This window comes from Geospiza fortis, unplaced genomic scaffold (assembly GCF_000277835.1).
Source record: "Geospiza fortis unplaced genomic scaffold, GeoFor_1.0 scaffold206, whole genome shotgun sequence".
Taxonomy (NCBI): Eukaryota; Metazoa; Chordata; class Aves; order Passeriformes; family Thraupidae; genus Geospiza; species Geospiza fortis.
Window position 1 is genome coordinate 7,031,675 of NW_005054311.1, and position 22,245 is coordinate 7,053,919.

Sequence of the window (22,245 nt, forward strand, 5' to 3'; positions counted from 1 at the left end):
CCTGCTGAAGGTTTATAGGAAAGTCCAACTAATGACCCTTGGGCTGCAGGTCACTTACCTAAAGAATGCCAGTATCCATTCCTAGGAATTAGGTAATTTTTGCACACTAAGTATATAAGTTATAAAATATAAGTTTTTGCACACTAAAATATATAATATATCATATATCTATATAATTTTGTGCACTAAATATATAAGTTAATAATACATAATTTTTGAACACTAAAATATATATTTCTATTTATAAATAAATAATTTTGTACACTAAAATGTAATTCACTATTAATTAGTTTTCACAGTTTGTCATAGTTAAGAAAAATGAGGCAATGAGTCTCACTTAAGATGCAATTTAAAAATATATTGAATCTATTTTGCAGGTGTTGAAGGGGATTTATATCCTAGAACAGCAGTTAGGATAATGCAGCTTGATTAATTCATTCAGTAAACCTGCTTTTAGCACTGGATGGATTAGCCTCAGCTAGTACTTTATGCAGTTTAATTGTACATTTATTTTCAATTATTTTCTTAGCATCACTACACTGCTTCCTGCAATATCTCCTGCATACTTTACACCCTTCCTCCCTCCCTCTGTCGTCTTCAGTTTTTAAAATATTTTTGACTGTTGCTATACCTGACAGTAGGCACCACTTTGCCAAGATATGTATGTTTCATCTTTTATCAGCTACAGTGTGACAAGAATGAACACAAAGCTAAATTTATATGTAATCCTAAATCATATATATTCAAATAAAAACTACAAGAGCACGTTTTCAGCTTTTAGGGTTGCATTTGCATATGAAGCCCCAAGGTCTTGCTGCCTTTTATAGTTCCCAATAGTAACATTTCAAATTCTGTTTTCATTAGTGAACATCCCATTATTTGAAAAGGAAATAGCTAGTTATATATCACAAAAATACAGCATTCGCTTGAGTTACTTGAATAAAAAAGAATATGCTTTTAACATATTTGAATCAGATCTGTCTAGGTATACTAAAAGATTATGCAGAGAGTTTTGACTGTACCATTGATACAGTGGCTTATTCAATAAGAAACCAAACACGAGTGCAGTGGAAGCATAATGGATTGGATGTATTTCTTCAGAAAAGAGCCATAAAACTCACTGCAGGAGCAATGACTATAAATCATTATATAAATATGCAAAGACCCTTATTTTCAATGTGCTCACAAATGGAACATTTCCAAGACAATAAAGCTATCTGTAGGAATTCACAGAACGGTGGCTGATCCCTTTCTAGTTCAGTTCAATGTTTCAACAGAATTCTATACCTCACAACTACTTTATTACATATGTACACTTGCACGTAGCAGTTTGAAACTCAAAAATATTTTTAGGAAGATGAATTCCAGCTAAATTCCTTAAAGAATGTTTCTGTGCCAAGACTGATCTGTCCTCTCCTCTCCCAGATTCTGTCATGACCACAATGAGTGGGTTCCTTCCCAGGCCAATTGTTGAAGCCATAATGCCTGGCACCCACTCTGAGGGCAGAGAAGGTATCACTCTCCCATGCACAGCTAGACAGGCTCTATAAAGAACCAACTGCATGCTTACTGTGTTCACACAAGTTAAAGCAGTACCACAGGGTAGTTGTGTGTAAGGGGAAAAAGTTGCCAGGACATATTAAACCTCTGTGTGCTTGACTGAGCAACCGGGTGTGAAGAAACAAGAATCTCTTTTTTAGCCAAAATAACATGGTATTTTTTTCCACTTGACTATATTAATCTCTCAAAAAAATAAAATTATCAATATGAAGTACCTTAAGAGGAAGAACTTCTTTATTAATACCATAGAAGTAAACCATTGCTTGTGTCCATGAGCAAAGACCTGCTACATTTCCACACACTTTTTTAGCAGTCTCAAGATTATAATCCTCCATATCCAAATAAGGCTCTAAAAGCTCGACAGTTTCTTCTGTAATTGAGTCCTAGTCAATGAAAAGGAAAAATTATTTTTTAAAATGGGTTTTGGAATAAGGTCTGCTTCACAGAAATATTTTTCTTTTTAAAACCATGGAGTATCACTTCTTCCAGAATAAATCAACAAAGCAATGTTGTTGCCTTTCACTCCTATAAAGGACAGATTAGTAGTTTTTGTGTACTTGTGAAAATAACTCCTACTTCCATTGCAACAGATTGACTGGAGTTGGCATTTAATGCCCCTATTTGACACATTTACAGATGTTCCTAGCGCTCATAGCTCCATGACAACTTAAGCTGTTCTAAGTTATTGCTGCTACAACACTGCACCTTCTTCTCTTTCCCCTTCAACCAGATGTCTTTGTCCCATCTTTAATACCCTCAATGATCTAGTCTGGAAACTATTATGACAGAAATATAAGTCAGAAAACTACTGATTAATTTTCTTCTAGTCTAGTTCCATAAACAATCTCACCATGGCATCAGACAGGCACTGGTGTGAACACAGCTAAAGGAAACAAACATGCCGGTTTCAGAAGGAAAAGGGTGAATCTGCAAGGCACTGTCTTCACTTCACTGAAGCTAACCCTTTTCCTTAACCATGAAAGAAATTTCTTTCAGCTGTTATTCTAATCCCAGGGTTTTTTTCTCCCTTTCACAATCTGCTGAGAATATGAAAAGCCAGATCTTTGATGATGGTGGTTAATCTATAATTATGTAAGTGTCAGAAGAAAATGGAATTCATCTCCTAGAGCAAGGTAGAAAGCAGAAGAGCTTATACAGGCTAAAAATGACTGCTTAACAATAGACATGTTAAGAATCTTCCCTTTTTTGGCAATGTATTAATGCCTTTCTTTTAATGCATCTAAAAATCATCCACCATTCATAGTGTCAAGCAATTTACCCTTTTCTTGTTTTTCTGCACAGCAGAAAGGACTGCCTTGTACTTATCTGATCTTTAGCTACTCTAATAAAAAGGACATTCACTATATTACTCCCAAGACCAGTCATGGTGATGTTTTCACTGTGATCGTTTGCTAAAATGTAAAATAGTGCTGGACAAAAATTTTGACATTTTATTCTCCTACTCAAAATAATGAGCTAACAAAGTGGCAAAGGTGAAGCAAAGATCAATCAGCAGTGGCCTAAAATCTGTGCTCAAAAGCTTGGAAAATGTCATTCTTTTCCTTTTAAGTAATTAATTTTGAACTCAATGAACTGCATCCACTAATTGTTATTGCCTAAAACATATTAGGAAAGAACAAAAAAATCTCACAAACAATTAAGCTGCGTAGTCTACTGAGACACAATGAGCTTTCTTGTCATATATACTCAAAATGAGAAATAGCATGTGAAGGACCTCATCAGGGATTGAAGTAGTCCAATATTCTACTCCATGTTCACCAGTATCACTTCCTGCAAGAACTCAGTCCCACAGAAATTGTTCTGACTCCTCTGAGTTAAATGTGCTGCCAACTACCAGCAGGAACACATGCACTATTAATAAATGCCAAAACTCTGGAAGTCTCATTAGAGAGAAACTTGAGTAAAGAGGGCATAATTAGTCCTTGCTATCTTAAAACTCATTTCCTTTTTCTGTTTAGTGGAGATAGCACTTGGAAAAGTGACTGGACTGACAGCCCCAGGAAAAAATTGTCTACAGAGGCAGTGCAAGTTTCCACAATACGGCTCTCTGGGAGAAATGGCTCCTGGGGATAGTGAGAATGATCTTCACAACAAAAACACTTCAGCAGCTTAGAAAAGGCATCAGCAAAATGCACAGCTAACTCAATTAAAACATTAGTGTACAAATGAAAGTATGTTCTTCAACATTACGGGAAAGACATATTTTGCTGAAATCTGCTTGGTGTCCTGGATTATAAAGTTGGGCTATGATTCTGCCATTTCATATTCTACCCTAGGTCTTTTTCTGGTCCAGCTACCTGTGACATCTTTCTTCTTCTCCCTATAGAGAATTTTCCTTTGTCTCACAGTTCAGTGAATCTTACAAAAGTTTCTGTCCTGATAGAAATAAAAACCTGTTCACTTTTATTTTTCTTACAGTTGATAATAAGATTATTCTTCATTTCACTATTTTTGTTGTGAAAGAACCCCAGAAGTTCCCTAATCCTCTCATTACCTTTCCTGCTCATTTTTTTCTTATTTCCTGCTAGCTCCCTAGCAAATTGGAGACAGAATTGTTGAGTGCCTTACAGGCAAACAGGCCTGGTAGCACTGGAGAAGGTGAGCCATTAAAAAGCCAAGAGTGGGCCCTTTTAAGGCAAATTCCTACTCAGAAGCAGGAACTGCCTGAATAAGATAACACTGAGCTTCTCAAGATTTGATCTAGTGCTTGGGATACTGCTGTCTGCTAGAAGCCAATGCATGGCCCAGGAGAAAAATTATTGAGATAATGAACCATGAAAATGAAGAATAGTCACAAAGTATCTGCAACTACAGATAGACAAAACTGTTTCAAACTTCCTTTGATGGTAGAAGACACTTTCATGCAAAGTCTGAAGATGGTTATTGAAGCAGTAGTGCCCCTATTAATTACTTACCTTCTGAAAAGTAAGCAACATGCTAAGAAATCCTGAATTATTCATTAGCTTCTGAGCCTCAGTCCATGATGGCTTCACACCTGGGTGTTCATTATCAAGTGTCACTGAATCTATTTTCCTCTGGAATAAAAGCAGCACGCAGTCCATGATACGCATTATCAGGTGAGGAGGTTTACCCAGTTTGCGAACAGTTGCAATGTCAGAAGGTTTTATTGTCTGAAAAATAAGAGAAGAAAATAGTCCATTTATTTAAGCAGCCACACGATTGCAAAGAATGATGTTCTTTTGGGAGGACTGTACAGGCAATGCAATTGCTGCAGTTTTGCAGGTCCCTCAGAAGCACTACTGCAGAAAGTCCTTAAAGGTAGTCCCACTCTATATCTGCTTTACTACCTGACAGTAGAGTACTGCCCATCTTACCTCTTCTGCTCTTCAGTTTTCAGGGTTTTTTCCACAAGGATTTACAGGTTAGTGCCATTCTTTCAATCCCCTGTATCCTCCCAAGTTAGAAGCATATTATTGCACATAATAATCATTAACTATATGCCTGCTCAGATTATATTTGCTTCTGACCTGCAGGGCTGCCTTGGCTTCTTCCAGTGCAGGTCTTGCAGCCTCAAGCTTCTCTTCTGCTGCTGCTTTATCAATGGCAATGTCATCCACAATAGCCTGGGCCTTGTCTTTTACTGTTTGCACCTGCATTTTAACTTTTTCTGCAGCATGGGCTTTCATAGTTACTTCCAATAAAACTTCATCAGCTTTTTTTGAGGCTATAGCCAAATCTTTCTCCTTCATAACCAACTCTTTGGAGAGCTGATTTACAGAAACCTCAGCTTCCATCAGTTTTGCAAGACCTGTAGTGGACAAATTCCATTTTAGAAACAGGAAGACCCATGGAGAAAATAACCTCAGTGAAGCAATGTGGATATTTTAAAAAAATCGCTCAGATTCATATTTAGGAACACCAGTGAGTAATCCCATTGATTGAACACCAAAATTCAGCAGGGGAATTTTTAATGCATAAAAACATTCAGATCCATCACTTGATCACTTATTTATGTTATTATACATGAGAAGGAGACTAAATATTAAACACATGCTCAAAAACATTAGCATGGAAATGACAGTCTTAAGAATTGCGTGTGAAACTTCTGAAATCCATGAGAACATGAAAAGTACCAAGAGGAGGAACCTGGCAATGAAAGTGAAGACACAAGGAGAGTAGGCTGAGCTTCTAAATTCAACATTACATGAAGATCCAGATGAGATGGGGGTAAAAAAACCTACAGATTCTTGAGCAATGAAATGCTCCAATAATTTGAACAAATTATGAGAAAATCTCTTAAGTATAAACATCCTTCTATTTAAATGCACGTCTCTAAATGTAAATGCATCATATATATATTTCTAGATCCAAAAACCCCATGTTTGTTCTTCCAGACAGCCAGCCACCCTTTACCTTTGGTCTTATGTGTACGTAGGGCAGGTCTGCAATTTAAGTTCACATTCACTTCCAAATAGCATTCTGTTTAGGAGACTCTTTAATTGTTTACCATGTATGACCATGTGCAGAGCAATGTTTTTAAAATTGTACTTTTGGCATATACCTGTTTCTTTAAAAAATTCTTCAGAGGGACTGAATATGAGCACTTAATTACCTTTTCTCAGATTTAGTCATGGCATGTGAAAACTAGGATCTCATTAGTTCCTTGGCATACATACATGTCAAAGCAGGAGTTTCAAGTATTTTAACTGCTAACTAATACTATTACCAAAACTCCTCTTTAATCTGCACATTCATAAAGTTCAGGGAAACAAAACCTATGTGCACATTTCGTAATCACACACAATACAGCTGAAAATATTTGAGTCTGCTTCCAAATGAATGCGAGTTCACAATCTAAATCCATGCTTTTATATCCTTTTATTCAGATTCTTCTCACCCTTTTAAAAACAATGAAAGAAACAAAAATCAAGGAGCTTTTACAGTACCTGTTCTCATACGTTCAGACAAACTTCCAAGACTGGCAAACTTCTCTTTGTAAATAGTTTTGTAACCTCCAATGAAGGACAGGTAAGATTTTGGTGTGACAAAAGTCCGTCTCCTATATCGTTCAAAGTATTCAACACATTTTTCAGCTACAATATCTTGAATTGTTCCCATGGTGTTAACAACACTCTGTTTCACTTCATCTGTACACTCAATATGGTAAGAAGATAAAAAATGCTGTGCAACTGCTACAAGAGCATCTTTAGGCCAATGCTGGAACCAGTCTATGGTACAGCCTGAAATCAGACCTGGAAATTTGAGTGCACGAGTTCTGAATTTTTCCCCGACAGGTGAAAAACAAAGAACCACATGAAGGTTATTCCTAACTCGAGCTAGAAAGTAATTATAAAGATTTTCGCCTGTGGGACTAAGCCTTGGGTACTCCTTCTTCATTGCTGGAATCAGGTCTTGTGTGATTTCACCTATTTCATCCCGTGCAAAAAGATTTGAGACTTCACCTGAAGCCAAAACATTGTTCATATACTCAAGAAAAGATTCATCTCTGACTTCATTGTCTGTGAATATAAAGACAACACCCTTTCCTTTTTGACCAGCAGCTCGGTACAACATTTTCAGATCATCCAAAAGGTTGTTGGTGGCATATGTTCTGGAATAGAAAAGGGTTAAGGAAAGAGAGAACAAGAATTACAGATCACCTTAGGAGATATGTATCATCTGGATCAGCTTCCTTGAGGCAAGAAAAAAAAATCTAGATAAGAACTTAATACCATAGCTATTGGTTACATTTTTTTAGGTTTGTTTTTCATAAACATTTTCCCAAAGTGAATGATCAGTAATATAAATCATGTGAAATGAGGTGAAGTCAACAAAATAATGTGCTGGGGAAAAGTATGGTGAGACCAATACTATATCTAATGCAATTTTGATGCTGTTTTGTACCCCTGTGATTTGCAGATGTAAATTCTTTATTAGAAATAGGTTAATACAGCTGGATTAAGTTGTCAAGTAGGTTCTGATACCTGTAACCATTATGTAAATACAGCTGGATTATCTTCTGAAGATAGTGAGAGCAAGTTAAAGGAAATCATTAAGAGACAAAAGAGAATGAAACTGAGGGGTTTATTGCATTATATGGTTTAACTAAAATCAAGTCCCAGAAATTATGTTTGAACATTATCACTTGGGCTGATCAGCTCTTCTGTAAATGGAGACCATGACTGCTTCTGTTATTATGTGTCTTATAGCTGGTGCACACAGAAAGTAAGATTCAGATAAGTCCACACAAATTCAACCACACATTTCAGATTGTGCAATATAAAATGACATGAAGTAATGTTAATAAAATGGCAGATTTTGTCCCAAGCCAACTAAAGGTGAAATTAGAAACTTCTTTTATTTGTAACCAGTCTCTTATTTCCAAGAATCTCTTCAAAGTCATAAGTAATTTGTGCAATACACACATGACCCATTCTTCACATATTAAATATGCCACACAGGAAGTGTCCCAATTCTCTTTCAGTTCCATCTTATTTCTGCTCTATAAATACCCATAAAGCAAGCACTTCAGAGCTTGAAAAACTCTCCAGCTCTTCTGTTTGTATGTGTTGGCTACAGTTGTTACAGTGATTTGTGGTATTCTGATAGGAGCATAAGAATTTCTCTACTGAGTCAGAACAGCAGCGTATCTGGCTCAATAATCTAACACCAGTTACAGAAAATGATACGTAGAGAAAAAACATGACCCAGCATCCACTCTTCACTGCTAATTTCATTCTTCCTCCTTCCACATTCATTGCCATTATTAATATTTGTCTTATTAATCTTGGAAATCTAGGGATTCTGTTCTATCATTTTGGGTTTTTTCTTTCCCTCCTTGTTTTTGTTCTCAGTGTTCCTTTCTTCTGCTTCTGGGACACAGGAAGAGATTGTGATATGTCTTTCTCTATCTTTCCTTTCATCAGAAGCCTCATAACATTATTCATAGACCTGATGTGTCTCTCTAAAGAATACTTCTCAGCATTTTAAATAGTTTGCCAAGGAGAATACACTCTACTGGTCTTTATTGCTTAGCCCTGTAAACCCTATGTCAAAAGAGACAAAGAAGGAAGGCAGTAGTACTCCCTTTCACTTCAAATTTCTATAAATTACAGAATTCCAGCACTACAAAATATTAAGTCATTAACAGAAATATTCATAATGCAGTTTGGCTATATAAGACTAGAAATGTCATTTAGAATGAGGGATAAAATGTTTGACAGGCTTGCATTTCTTCAAGCTGATTGTGAGGAGTTCATTTCTATGGCAAATTAAGGAGCAAGTGTCCATGTACACTGCATTATGTTACCTTGTTAAAGTAATCTGAAAGCTCTCGTGTCCAGCAATGTATGCTGCCAGTCTGGTCAGACTCTGCTTTCCAGATCCACCCACACCCACCAACAATGCATTTCCTTGTGGAGTACGAATAATCCGTGATATTTTAATCAAATGGATGATTGCATCCTGTGTATTGAGAGAAAAGGGGATGAAGAGATGTAAAAATGATACATTGTATAATCACCTAGAAGCATGTCACCAAGCAGCTGGTTCCCAACACTAGATGGCTTCTCCGGAGCCTAAGACTCAGTCCTGTACTCCCCAAAATCAACAAGAGATTTCCCCCTGACTTCAGTGGGCAGCAGGGCTAGCCCAAGAGAAATGTCCTTGTATCAAGCTTGTATGAAGCACTGTCATATGCACACTTTGTCATCAGCAGAGCTGAGGGCATGCCCCTTAGAGGACTGAAGGAAAAGCAGAAAGGACTCCTCCAGCTATTTAGCTGACCTATTTACAAGCTCTCTAAATAGACTGACAAAAGCAAAATACAAATGCACTGTAGGCATTTCTTATTCAACTGCTGTAGTCATTCTATCAGACCACCTAAACTAAAGTTGAAGAAAGCATTGTGCATCAAGACCTTTGGAAAGTAGGTGACTTTCAGGAAAGCAAGATGACATTCAGTCATTCACATGCACTGTATAAACAACTTAGTTGTTCTGAGCCATCTCCAAAATAATGTGATAGAAACATACAAGACCTACATATCACTAAGTGCAAAAGACCAGGCACTTCCTGTATTAATACAATTACAAGTGTTAATACCTTGAAAAACACTAAATCCATCTTTGATCCTCTGACAGTTTCATTGTATTGTTGCATGAACATCTGTAATCTTTCAGCCAAGTAATCCAAAGATGGGATAGGCTCATAAATTTTAGGAGCCTTCAACTCTGCATCATCAGGCTCATCTCCAGCAGTCTCTGGGACATCACGCAAGAAATCCACAAAGTACAATTCCGTGCATTTATCTCCAAATGTATCTTGACCATGTTCCTCAGAAACAATCTACAACAATACATTAAGGATTGCATTAGTAATGAAACGTGTCATTGGCCTCTTTCTGTGGCAACTACTAAAATAATATTTGCTTACCTTCCTCATCATATTTTCAAACCAGTCTTTATCACTTTGGCTGATGAACCTGTCTGCAATAACACGTCTGCACTCATGTTGGAATAAGGTCACCAAAACACTGATGCTCTGGCAGACATCAGAAGTAACTGTAAGTATTCCTTGCCAAATTCGACTGAGGTCTCGTAAATTGAAGATGTAATGAAATTTAGCTGGAGTTGGTAACATCTACAAAATAATGCCATGAGCTATATTCAAATAACTGCTAAATGAAAATATTTTCTACTTATTATTAAGTGAAAGTGAATGTGGATATTTTCACAAACTTTGGTCTTGCATTAAAGCAGAAGTACATGCTTGGTGTTTAAGAGGCAACCGTAAAATGAAGAAATGACAGTAGCAACAACCAGCTCCTTAATTTCACATAGATTTAATTTGACTTTCTTTTAATGTTTCAAGTCCCAGGAATATGCATTGATGGGTAGCCAATGATGGCACTGAAGAGCACAGTAAAAATGTCAATATTGCCTGTCCTGTGGTGTTGCTCCTGCCCCTTCTTCCAGATAATTTCTGCTATTCTCTTTGCCATTTCCAAGAATATCATAGGAAAGGTTCATGAGGGAAAGGGAAGGGAAGGGAAGGGAAAAATTTGAGAAAATGGTATTTGGGAAAATATTTACAACCTATCAAAAGATACATTTTCTCTAGGAAAGGAATTAATTAGTAGTAATAAGCACCAATTCTGTTGAATATATTGGCCAATAGTGACGAGTCAATAGTTTCACTAGAAGTTCCTCTATTTCTCTGTGTAAACCAAGTGTAGGTCTCTAGTGAGTTGTTAGTGAAATTCTGACCAACCTTTTCTGGACAGGAATTTAACAAACCCCTATCTTTCCACCACTCTCCTGCACTTTTCTCAGAAGAAGAACAAATTTGACATTCTATGCTGCAGGTTTTTTTCTTTTCAAATTTCATTCTATACCTAATATTTTTTGTCTCTCTCAAAGCAAAATTGGCCCAGAAATTGCAGTCAAATGTTTTTAACACTCTGTTTGAAATGGAAAAATTTAATATTTTTAAATTACTAAATATCAGATTTTATTTGTTTCTAACTGATTCCCTCTCTGCCAAATTTGACTTCTTTCCTAAAATTCAGATCTTCAAAGTTTCTCACAATCCCAAACAGCTTTTACAGAAGATTCCTATCTAATTTTTAATTTCTGGTTCCTTGTGATCTCAGCATTTTGTCAGCTGGAAGATTTCTCAATCTTCCTATCCGCTATGTCTACTAAGTTATATGTATATAATGTGATGCTTATATCAGCTACAGAAGACACTGCATGTGATTAGGATTTTCATCAGTAACTTGGTGCTGAGAGCATCCAAGTCAGAACAGAGACATCAGCCAGCAGTTACATCCACAGGTCACAGCTTCACAATATGAACTACAAACACACATGACAGTATAAAAGGTACAGTACAAAAGATGTTTCAAGGCTTAATAGATGTAATTTTACCTTTGCTTTTGTCATTTGCCAAACCTTTCGACTTGTAGATACCAATGCTGAAGCCAGTTTACATACTTCTGTGGGGAAATGTCGTTGTTCACAGAAATAGCCTTCAGCTATTGTTTGAAATATCTTATCAATAGAGGAAGTAGAAGGCAGTGTGCAGTTGAAGATGCTGAACTGGCGTTTCAGGCGCTGTGGGATGTCATTGCGACCTCCCCCAGGGTGAATCATAGCAGCTACAAACTGGATGTCAACCACATTTGTGAATTCCCCTGGCTTCTCCAAACTATAGAAACCTTTCTGCTCCATCAGCTGCCTTACAATCTCATTGGTGATCTAAATATAACCAGAAACAAAAAAAAAAAAGGAATGGAGGAGTTAAGTGTTTCTATGTTATCAATGTGCAATGTGGCAACCAAGCACTCAGATGCAGTGCATTGGCTGCATGTAAGCTGCATGTGCTAAACAGTTGTGGACATGAAGTCAGATATTCAACTGAATTTGGATAATTTCAATTTAAGAAAAGGCATCACTTTCAATTTTCAATCCAGACTTTATCTTCAGATTGGTACAGGTGCTTAGACAGTGACAAAGAATGGTTAATTTAGCACAATGTGTAGTCACATGTCCACTTGCACAGAGGCACTGAGTACAGGGCTGTACTGGAAGCAGGGAAATTGCTTTTTCTCTGCAGAATGTTTTTTTAAATTTAAGTCATATTTTTAGCATATAGGTCTATAAGTATTCTTTCATCAATACCTCAAGACAGCTTGCTAGTCTTTAATGTCAACTGTGATCATAGAATTGTTGAGGTTGGAAAGGACCTTTTTATTATTGAGTCCAACCATTAAACTGGTACTGTCAAATCCACCACTAAGCCATGTCCCCAGGTGCCAATCTACACCTCTCTAAAATACCTCCAGGGATGGTGGCTCCACCACTTCCCTGGGCAATCTGTTCCAGGGCTCAACAACAATTTTGGTGAAGAAATTTTTCCCTAATATCCCATCTTAACCACCCCTGGTACAACTTGAAGCCATTTCCCCTTCTCCTGTCAACACTGACCTCACTACAACCTCCTTTCAGGTAGCTGCAGAAAGCAACAAGATCTCCTCTGAGCTTTCTTTACTCAAACCTCAACAACCCCAGTTTCTTCATAAGTCTTGTTCTTTAGACTCACCACCAGCTTAGATTTCACATAATAGTAACTGCAATTTAAAGTCAAGAGCAGATCAAAGAAAAATCTCTTAGTGTTACTTGGATTTGCATGCTTCCTTTCCCAGAGTGGTTCTCAGGACTACTACTTTGGAAATCCTACTAGCTTTGTATGCAACCAAAACAAAAGGCTTAAATACCACAGTGATTGCACCAAATGGCTTGACACTGTCCTTAATCATTTGGGACTGGCAGCTTATTAGTCATGTCAAAAACTGGCTTGGGGAAATTGGTTTTAGTAAACATATTTGTTCTAACCCATATTATGATGCCTTTTTTCTAACCTATCTCATTTTTTCAACCCACATTATCAGTATTCCCATCAGCAACAATGGTAAGACCAACAACTCCCACATGTTAATATTTTCCTTTTACCTGATCACCCCATTCATTAATCAGAGGCATGTTGATGTCATCAATAAAGACAGTCATTTTCTTCCCTGCTGGAGGACCGTGTGTAGCACCCATTCTTTTGCCTATGTAACTTTCTATGCTCCTTTGGAACATATGTGGCAGAGTTGCAGAGGAAAAGTTTAGGCATTTGGTCAAGTGAACATCAGGATCATACTTGCTTGTGTAATTCTGCAAGATAAACCACTTTTAAAAGCACATCAGTAACTCCAGGTGAACTAAGACAAAAGGAGACACAGATGCTCAGCAGTTCTCCAAAAATCTTAGTCCTGCTATTAACTTCAAAGTCTAGAAACACAGTTTATTTAAGATAAATACACCATCTGCAACTTGAAATTCAAACAAATTGTCAGTTAATGTTTTGCATAAAATTTTTAAGGATTAAAATTTATAAGCTCTTAATAGACTTCACGAAGTATTACAACAAATAGATGTATGCCAACTCGAGATGCAAATAAAATTTGCATTAGCAATTGTGAGGGTTTTTCTAAATTTAAGCTGTTAGTGATGATCCATTACAGCAGACTGCAATGAACAAGAGAAAAACCAAATCCACTTTCATGTGTACACTACAAAACCAAAACTCTTAAAACAAAAGCAGTATAAAGGAACGACAGTGTAAAATTAAACCCAGATACACCACACTTACTGATAGCTATCTTTTGATTTGATTCTTCTGCAATGATGATGAAGCTGACTATAATTTAAATTTTTTATCTGTATAAGAGGGTTGACTAGAAATGCTCCCATTTTGGTACCTCAGAAAAATAAACCTATATCCTTGCTGATGAAGTGCTCTAAGAACTCCAGTGAGACATACACTCTGTGTGACAACAGAAAGGAAGATACAGCTAGGTCCCCTCAAGGTATTTTGATGAATGTTGTTAATTTTTTTGATACAGTGATAGCAGTTTAAGAAAATATGCCCTTCAGAAAGAGGGTTTTTTCAGTCCTCACATAAATGACAATCCACATGTACAGTGTATATGCAACTGTCCTATCTTTGGTGAGTACTCTTCACAGCTGAGGGGCTGGTGCAGGTCAGTGCTCAGTCAGTTCCAGCCACCTCCAGCAGACCCACTGGAGACACTCAGCCTGTGTCAGGAAGGGTAAAATGCTGCCTGGCAGTTGAGAGAGAAGTGCAAAAACTGTGAGAAAGTCAGCCCTGCAGGCACCAAAGTGAGAGCAGAAAGAAGGGCAGGAGGTGCTCCAGCACAGATTCCCCTGCAGCCTGTGATGCAGACCATGGTGAAGCAGGTTGTCCCCCTGCATTCCATGGAGGTTCACAGTGGAACAGAGATCAACCTACAGCCCATGGAGGACCTCACACTGGAGTAGATGGATGCCCAGAGGAGGGTGTGTCCCCATGGGAAGCCCATGCTGGAGCTTCTGCAGGACTTGCAGACCTATGAAAAGAGAAGCCTGCGCTGGAGCAGGTTTGCTGGCAGGACTTCTCACACCATGAAGAACTCCATGGTGGAACAGTTCATGAAGATCTGCAGCCCTGGTAAGAACTGTGTCCATGTAGGAGGGGGAGCAACATAAGGAGGGGAGAGGCAGAGTGGAGCTGTTATCAAGTGACCACAGCCCCCATTTCTCATCCCCCTGCACTGCTGGCGAGGGAGGAGGTAGAGGAGTTGGGGATGAGGGACTAAAGGTGAGCCTGAGAAGAGAGGGGTGAGAAGAGGGTGTTTTCAGTATTTGTTTTTCACCATCCAATTCTGGTTTTAATTAGAAATAAATTTTTAAAATGTTCCCCAAGTCAAATGTTTTTCCCATGGCAGTAATTGTTGAGTTGAGGATCTACTTGTATTTACCTCCAGCCCTGTGTTGTGGAGAAAGGGGAGGCAATCAGCAGTTGGGTAAGGGTCTTGCAGCTGGATGAGGCCAAAAACTGCAACTATGAATTCTCAACCATTCAAAAAACACATTTGTGTTTTATCATTATGGCATTGCAGAATGTTTGCATTCTGAAAGAATGTTTGCATGGTAACAGTAATATTGCACAGTACAGAAAGAGGGTATTGAATAGGATTATTTTTGTCAGTTAAAATGTCATAGAATTTTCTAAACTATCCTTTACCATTTTAATATTACTTTTCAAAACCTTTTGCAATTCATGAATTGATAATACAGAGAATAAAGGTCTTAAATTACCATTCTGTTTCAAATTCTTTATTTTGTTTCATACTGATGCTTTACTCAACACCAAAAATTATTCAGATTAATTCAGATTACTCCCTGAAATATTCTATATTAAGACTCTTTTACTTTTTCGTTCAATCAACTGTTTATATCTGGAAATTTCCACAAGGTGTAGTAAAACAAAATTCTACAGAAGACGAAAGCAGAAGGGGAACAGTTGTGAAGGCAGTTAACACTCACTCCTAACCTTACATGAGATCAAATATCTGCTACTCTGCTCTATAGCATAGACTCAGCGTAAACAACTCCCAAGAATCAGTTTCAATTATTTTTAGGGACAGGAATGGCAGCTGAAGGCTGGAGGTTGCCAGTATCTGGACAAAATCCAGGATGCGGAATATCAAGACCACCACCCAGACCCCGCCTCTTCACTCTGCTAAAATAGTTCTCAGCTGGTGCCAGAAGCAGAAGCTGGCATGACACCGCCATGGCTGTTGGCATCGACAGCTATGCTGAAAAAATAGCATAAATGGCTGCTGGCACAGGTACAACTCTGTCTCTGTCAGGGCTCAGAGAGCACATGGCCAGGGCACACAAAATGGCTCCAGATTTTAAGAAAGCCAAAGGTCAATTTAGGCTGGTGTTTTTCAGCTATTTTCCATTCCAAGAGCTCTGCAAATCCTCCAGTGGAGGTACAGTTGCCTGTATAACTAATTTAGCTGTCCCAACAGTAGACCACTTTTATTTAGCTACCTCTCTCTGATCAAAGAATCCACACATTCCCCTGAAAAATGCAGAAACCCTGCTGAAAAACACTGTGCTTCCATTTTTTAAATAAGGGATGCCAAGTTTGATATGACATCTGGGTTTGTTCAGCCTTTTGATTATTGCCTTTCTGTATTAAGTTATTAAATTTTTTGTGTCATATGATTAACTTGAACCATTTTATAATACAGAAAGCATGTATTTGTTAATTAAATAGCAATCCTGTTATTTTCTTCTAGAGAAAGAATATGTCCTTTTCAGTGAAGAAATTGAGAGAGCAGATAACAGACAGTAAATTTACCCTCTGAAAACCATCCTTACTAAAGAAGGAAGTTCTTTTTCTCTCTTCTGTTTGGCTTTTGAAGAAAGGCTGTGCAACAAGGGTGTACAAAAGATCAGTTCACACATGGCACCACCGACAAAGCACAGGAAAATAAAAAATCCTCCAAGAATCAACATTTTCTTAGTGAAATCTTCCATTAGACTACTCAAAAGAAAAGAAAGCATAGGAAAGAGGGTTTATTATCTGACCTTGTGGCCATAGTTAGCAAAGTTTAAAAGAAACCTTTATACTAAAGGGTGGAGACTTGGGGTTTTTTGCTTGTAGTCCATGTGAGCACTGGCAAAATGCCTCAGTAGGAATGCTAGTATGTACCCTGAAGAAAAATCAAACTATCCTTAACTTCAGCTTAACATTTGTGCCAATATCAACTATTGCAATGTTATTGTACTAATATATTACATATGTTTTCCTGTTCCCCTTACCTTAATCATAACAGTTTTTGCTGTTCCTTGTTCCCCAATTAGCAAAACAGCTTTTCCTTGCCTCATGATAGTGTGCATTAGAAAGTCTGTTCGGACACTGTCTATGTTTGGAACTAGAATGGAAGTATATTCTGGTACTGAATCTTTAGGATAAATATATTCAGGGACCTGCATAAGAAAGACATGCAAAAAGTTTGAGAATTCCTACCTGCCCACACAATCACTTTGCATCAGAACACAAAATCAAATGCACTTTATAAAATTTACATCAGCAAAACTTTTCTTCCTGAAAGCCAAATATCTTTTCGTAATCAATCAGTATCTTGTCATGCTTTTCTAAAAGGGTGTTAGACTAGCAGGATATTTTCATTCCGCCAGTGCCTGATAAAAGCTTTTCCTTGCTGAAATTTCATAAAGAGTAAGGTGATAGACAGTATACAGTTAAGACAATTTCTGTTTCACTTCCAAAACTATTTCAAATGCATGTTTCCATTCTTTGCTGAATATATTTATGGGGAAAAGTATCACTCAAAAAAAGAAGCTCCTGAGAATTTGGTAGGGTTAATTGTCCTAACCAAATTATGTAGGGTTGGAAATAAAATGTCTCTTACCAAATACATCTTGTATACACATTAAGAAAGCATGTTGCAGCATACAAACCTTCTTTGACCAGTGCTCCCACTGTCCACAGGCATTGATAACAAATTCAAAGATGGTTTCCTCTCCATCCACAGCTGGAAGCTCTTTCACTGCAGAGTGCTTCCGTAGGAACAGCTCCATTTTCAGCTTGTCATCTGGCTCCAGAAGGGCTCCAGCTGACCACATCACAGCGAAAACAAACAAGCGAGCAATATGCTCCTCGCTGAGCTGCTTCTCGTCTCGGCCAGACAGCAAACCCTGCAAAGGGGATGCAATATGGAACTGCTGCCCTCCTAGAGCAAATCACAGAATCAGAGAGAGCAAAACAGATGCCATATCTACCTGCAGGAGGTCAATAGCTTGCTTGATGTACATGCATTCTAAAATCGACATTTTGGGTGTCACAGCAGAGAAAACAAAATCGATCACATCCTGGGAAGAAAAAAACATTATTTAAAGATTCTCTTTACTAGTTTCAATGGTATGATTTATTCTTAGATGAGATCAACTCTTTATTTTGAAATATATTCTAAACTTTATTTCCAAACAACATCTTTCTCCATTTCTGGGCTTATAAATATTCAGACTTTGACCATGATTTTTTTCTAACAATAGCATATTAGAAAAATAACTTTGATGTACCAGAGTCAGCAGAGCTACTCGTATAAGCTCCACAGAGTAATTTCCTGAAGAGCAATTTGAAGAATGCTGTTCAGTTACTTCAGGGATCTGCCTGCCATTTGTGCTCTCCACTAGAGATTTTAATCTACCACTGATATTTTTGTGGGAGGAAGATAAAAGCATTGATGATACTTATATATATATATAATGCACAAGCTTACCACTATAAATTTCTATCTGTCTCATCTGTTCTGACTGCACCATAATGTACCAGTCCCTCTTGAAATCAATACTCTCATTTTCTTGTAGAATCCTGGCAAGGTCCAAAAAGAATTTTTTAATTGATTTTAATAGAAGTTGGACTTTTCTCAGGTTTCTTCATAGTGTTGGCTACCATGTCTGCCTTTACCAAGTGTTTTGCAACATCTTGAGCAAAGTTTCAAATTGATGTAAAATCCTCTCTGAGATTCGCAGAGCAAAATTTTAAAATATCAATTGCCATCTAATAGTACAGACTGATGTAAATTATAACCTACTTCCACCTTCATTCAACAATCTGTAATATAATACTCTCCCTGTGGGTTCTATTTGCCCTCTTAATCTTTGGAAATCAACACCACCCACTCATTCTGGGAAGTGAAAGTACAACAGAGATACTATGAGAGATAGTAATTTTGGAGGAATTCCATTTGTAGATGTCATGTCCTGTCAGGGAGAAAGCCAAGACAAAGAAAACATTCAATCACCCAAAGACATAAACAATTTACTTAGACACTTTTTAAAAAATCACTGAGCTGTTTACCCACATGCTCACCAGCTTTGTTTCACTTCTCAGTTTAATTTTTGTCACGGAAGTTCTCCAAGTGCCCTACGCTGACATTTATTGTCACAGAGAATGAATCAATATTTTTACCCATCCTTCTGAGTTCCATCCCACTAGAATACTAGGTAACACACACACCCAAAAATATATCTGGCGATCAAAAACTCACTTAGGCACCTTAATCTAGAGTAGGGCTTATAGATAAGTGGTCTAAGACAACCTGAGTGTGGGCATACACAGAATCATGGAATAGGTAGGGCTGCAAGGAACCTTAGAGGTCATCTTCTTCCTTCACCCCACTATGGGAAGGGATGTCACCCACTCTATCAGGTTGCTTCTTTTGTTATTTCTTGCTGACTAGCACAAGTGCCTCCATCTCTGCTGCCTTTTTGTGGCTTTCCCTCAAAAATGCCTGGTCCATCCCCAGCGGTACAGGGGGTACTCAGCTGAGTAACTGAGGGTGTATGGGTGCCACAGGAGAGTGCCCACTAGCACTGTGGGAAATTCAAATCTAACACTTTTAGAATTTGGAGTTAAATATCACTGAGATTCAGCTTCTTCATCTGTAAAATAGACCAGATGTCTCATAGGGCACTGTAAATTGTTTAATAATTGATTTGAAACACACAGAATAAAGATATTTCATGCGTCAAAGTATTCTGTACTATCAAGAGCCCAATTTTCACCAGAACTAGTTTTATGGTACTTATGATTCCAATGAGAATTCTGTAGTTTATGAAGGGTTTTTTAATGTCTTCTTTTTCTTTGAGTTTATGGGGAAAAAATCAGTTCCATATATGCTTGTATTTTATTACTACTACAATTCTTTTAAAAAATACATGGCTGAAAAAAGGATGCAAGATTAACACAGAAATTTACATCAATTGTTTGGACAGGGGGACGGGAAAAATGAGTTGGGTCATGACAAATACACACAAATTTTTAAGAATTTGGATCAGCAATTTGCTATCCCTTACAAGGAGGCTGAAAAATGAAGTCAGATGCTAAAAGTTTATATGAAAGAATAATCCTTTTGCACAGAGTACAATCACTATAGAACTCACTGGACTACAGAACACTTCTCAGGACAGGAAGTTGGTAACATATTCAAAGGGTTTAGACAAGCCAAAGAACAACTCAGTAATAGAAAGTTATTAAGACTTGTAATATTAACTTTAACATCAGCATTTAAATATTAAAGGTAAGAAAATCTTTGGATTATATATTCAGCTCTATGCTCCAGGCACAGTAGCAGCCTTTACACAAATTGGATTAGTGTGAGATTTAATGTGGAGGAAGAAAATTAGTCATATCTGAAAATTAAGTTGCTACTACTTGTTTTTTTTCATTTAAACAATACCTGGACATGCTGAAACTTATGTTATTCACTTAACAACCATCACTGGTTTGAATTTCACACTTTGCAGACAATCTCAATAACACCACTTGGGTAACTATTTTAATTATTTCAGTTCTTTGAAACTGTCTCAGATAATTATTTCCATCAGCTAAGCAATTCCGTTGCGTACAGGTAGCAGCATCATTCACAGACCAGGAATTGGCAGTGGAGATTCTAAATTTAAGAGAGATGTTTTTTAGGGATGAGAGTTTATTTGAAATTACTGCAAAGCAGGAAGTGCTGCTGAGAAGAAAGAATTGGGAAAGGGAGGGAGAAAGTCCAACCCCTCAATCATTGTTCTAAACAAAATCCTATGGAAATAGAAGGCGTTCTAAGATCATCTTAAATTGAAATAAGGTTGGGTTTAGGGGTTTGGTTTTGGTTTTGGACTTTTTTTCTTTCGTATTTTGATTTGTTAGTTTTTTTTAATGCATAAAAAATGGTGACTTACAGTGACGTTTATAATATACATTAAAAGAATAGATACATCCTTTCCACTGATTCACAATTATTATTTTCTGCTCTTTCCTCCTCCATTACTGCTACCTGTTGCACCTTTATTGAAAATTACTTTATCCAACATGAAGACTTTCAGTGACAAATAACAAGAGTGTTTTGTAAGCAAATTGGAATTATTATAGCTTTTGTCTTACATCTATTTTACATCTATTTTAGTTGAGTTTAGATTAAATTCAGAAAGTCTCTATATGTCTGCTTAAGTCTGAGTCTCCTTGGTTACTATATTTCCATTTATACTCTAATCTTCATGTTCTTTGAAAAATCAGATCTTTGTAAGATGTTTATATCCATGTTTTCCTTAATACTAGCATTAAATCCACCAAGGTCTATATCTGGGGTTTGACTACCATTGTTGATGAATCTTATTTCAAAAATTTTCTTTTTGAATTTTTATCCTTTTTTAAATGTGGCAGAAAACAATAACTATAAAAAGAGCCATGTGAACACAACAGTAGTGTTGCTCTCATCTGTAAAATCACTTTTATTGCCTCTATTATTTGAGAAGCAAAGACAGCACATTAAAAGTGAAAGAAAACTGCCAGCATGACAGCTTTCATTTACATTTTGATAGCTGTAAATGCAGCCTTCAGCACTGAACTAACTTCATATTTCACTGCATTTTCATTTCTTAATCTAATAAAATACATATTTTTCTGGACTTTATTGTTATTGCTTCAGGCTTGGGCATTTTAAGTGTTGTTGTTATGTTTTCAGAGCAAGTTGTAGCATAAAATATAAATAGAATTGTGGCAAAGAAGCAGTAAATTGACCCACATATACAATACATTACTTTGGAAGCATATTTTAAAACTCATTATCAGAATTGTTTCTCTTGCTGCTGCAGTAAATACTATGTCATACCATTAAGTTTTGGAGGTAGAACAAAATGAACGGCTTGTTAAACATTAGTTTTAAAGTAAATGTGCACTGAAATGAAAAGTAGAATCTTAAAAGATATTTGTTAATTTTCAGGGCATTCTAATACTATATCAATCATTGCTTTTACCATCATCTATAAAAATATTTCTGAAATGCCACTCAAATTTCATTAAAACCTGCATTTTTAAAATGCAAGAGCAATGAAAAATATTACAGGAGAAACCCCTGTGAAATCCAACACCAATTACATGAGTAAACAGGCAGGAGCAAGCTGATGGAAAACCAAGGTATGTTGGAAGTTGCATTTATTTTACAGATATTGAGGAAATCAGAAGATAACACTGAAAGGTTGCAAAGACATAACTATTTCTTTAAAAACATTCAAAAGCAAAAATAAATATTTCAATATGATGGAAGTAAACTACTGAGATTATGCTTTTATACCTACTATTGAGTGCAACCATCCATCATATTGCTGGAATGTTTCTAATGATTCAGTAAGGTAAGCCAAACAGAGGGGGAAAAGCAATTAGGATCCTTTGACTAAATTGTGTTCAATCTACCGATTGAACACAATTTAGTCCAAAAATGTATCAAAG

At 37.0% G+C, this 22,245-nt stretch overlaps 1 protein-coding gene across 1 annotated transcript in view; it reads right to left on the bottom strand.

Annotated features, from left to right (window-relative positions):
• Window positions 1–22,245, bottom strand: part of LOC102044953 (dynein heavy chain 5, axonemal-like) — a 148,159-nt gene that overhangs the window by 56,381 nt on the left and 69,533 nt on the right. The window contains 12 exon segments of the mRNA XM_014306347.2: window positions 1,776–1,943; window positions 4,497–4,712; window positions 5,070–5,350; window positions 6,489–7,153; window positions 8,852–9,006; window positions 9,646–9,888; window positions 9,976–10,182; window positions 11,472–11,801; window positions 13,056–13,262; window positions 16,767–16,934; window positions 17,427–17,663; window positions 17,748–17,837. Coding sequence (XP_014161822.2) covers window positions 1,776–1,943; window positions 4,497–4,712; window positions 5,070–5,350; window positions 6,489–7,153; window positions 8,852–9,006; window positions 9,646–9,888; window positions 9,976–10,182; window positions 11,472–11,801; window positions 13,056–13,262; window positions 16,767–16,934; window positions 17,427–17,663; window positions 17,748–17,837 — 2,967 coding nt within the window.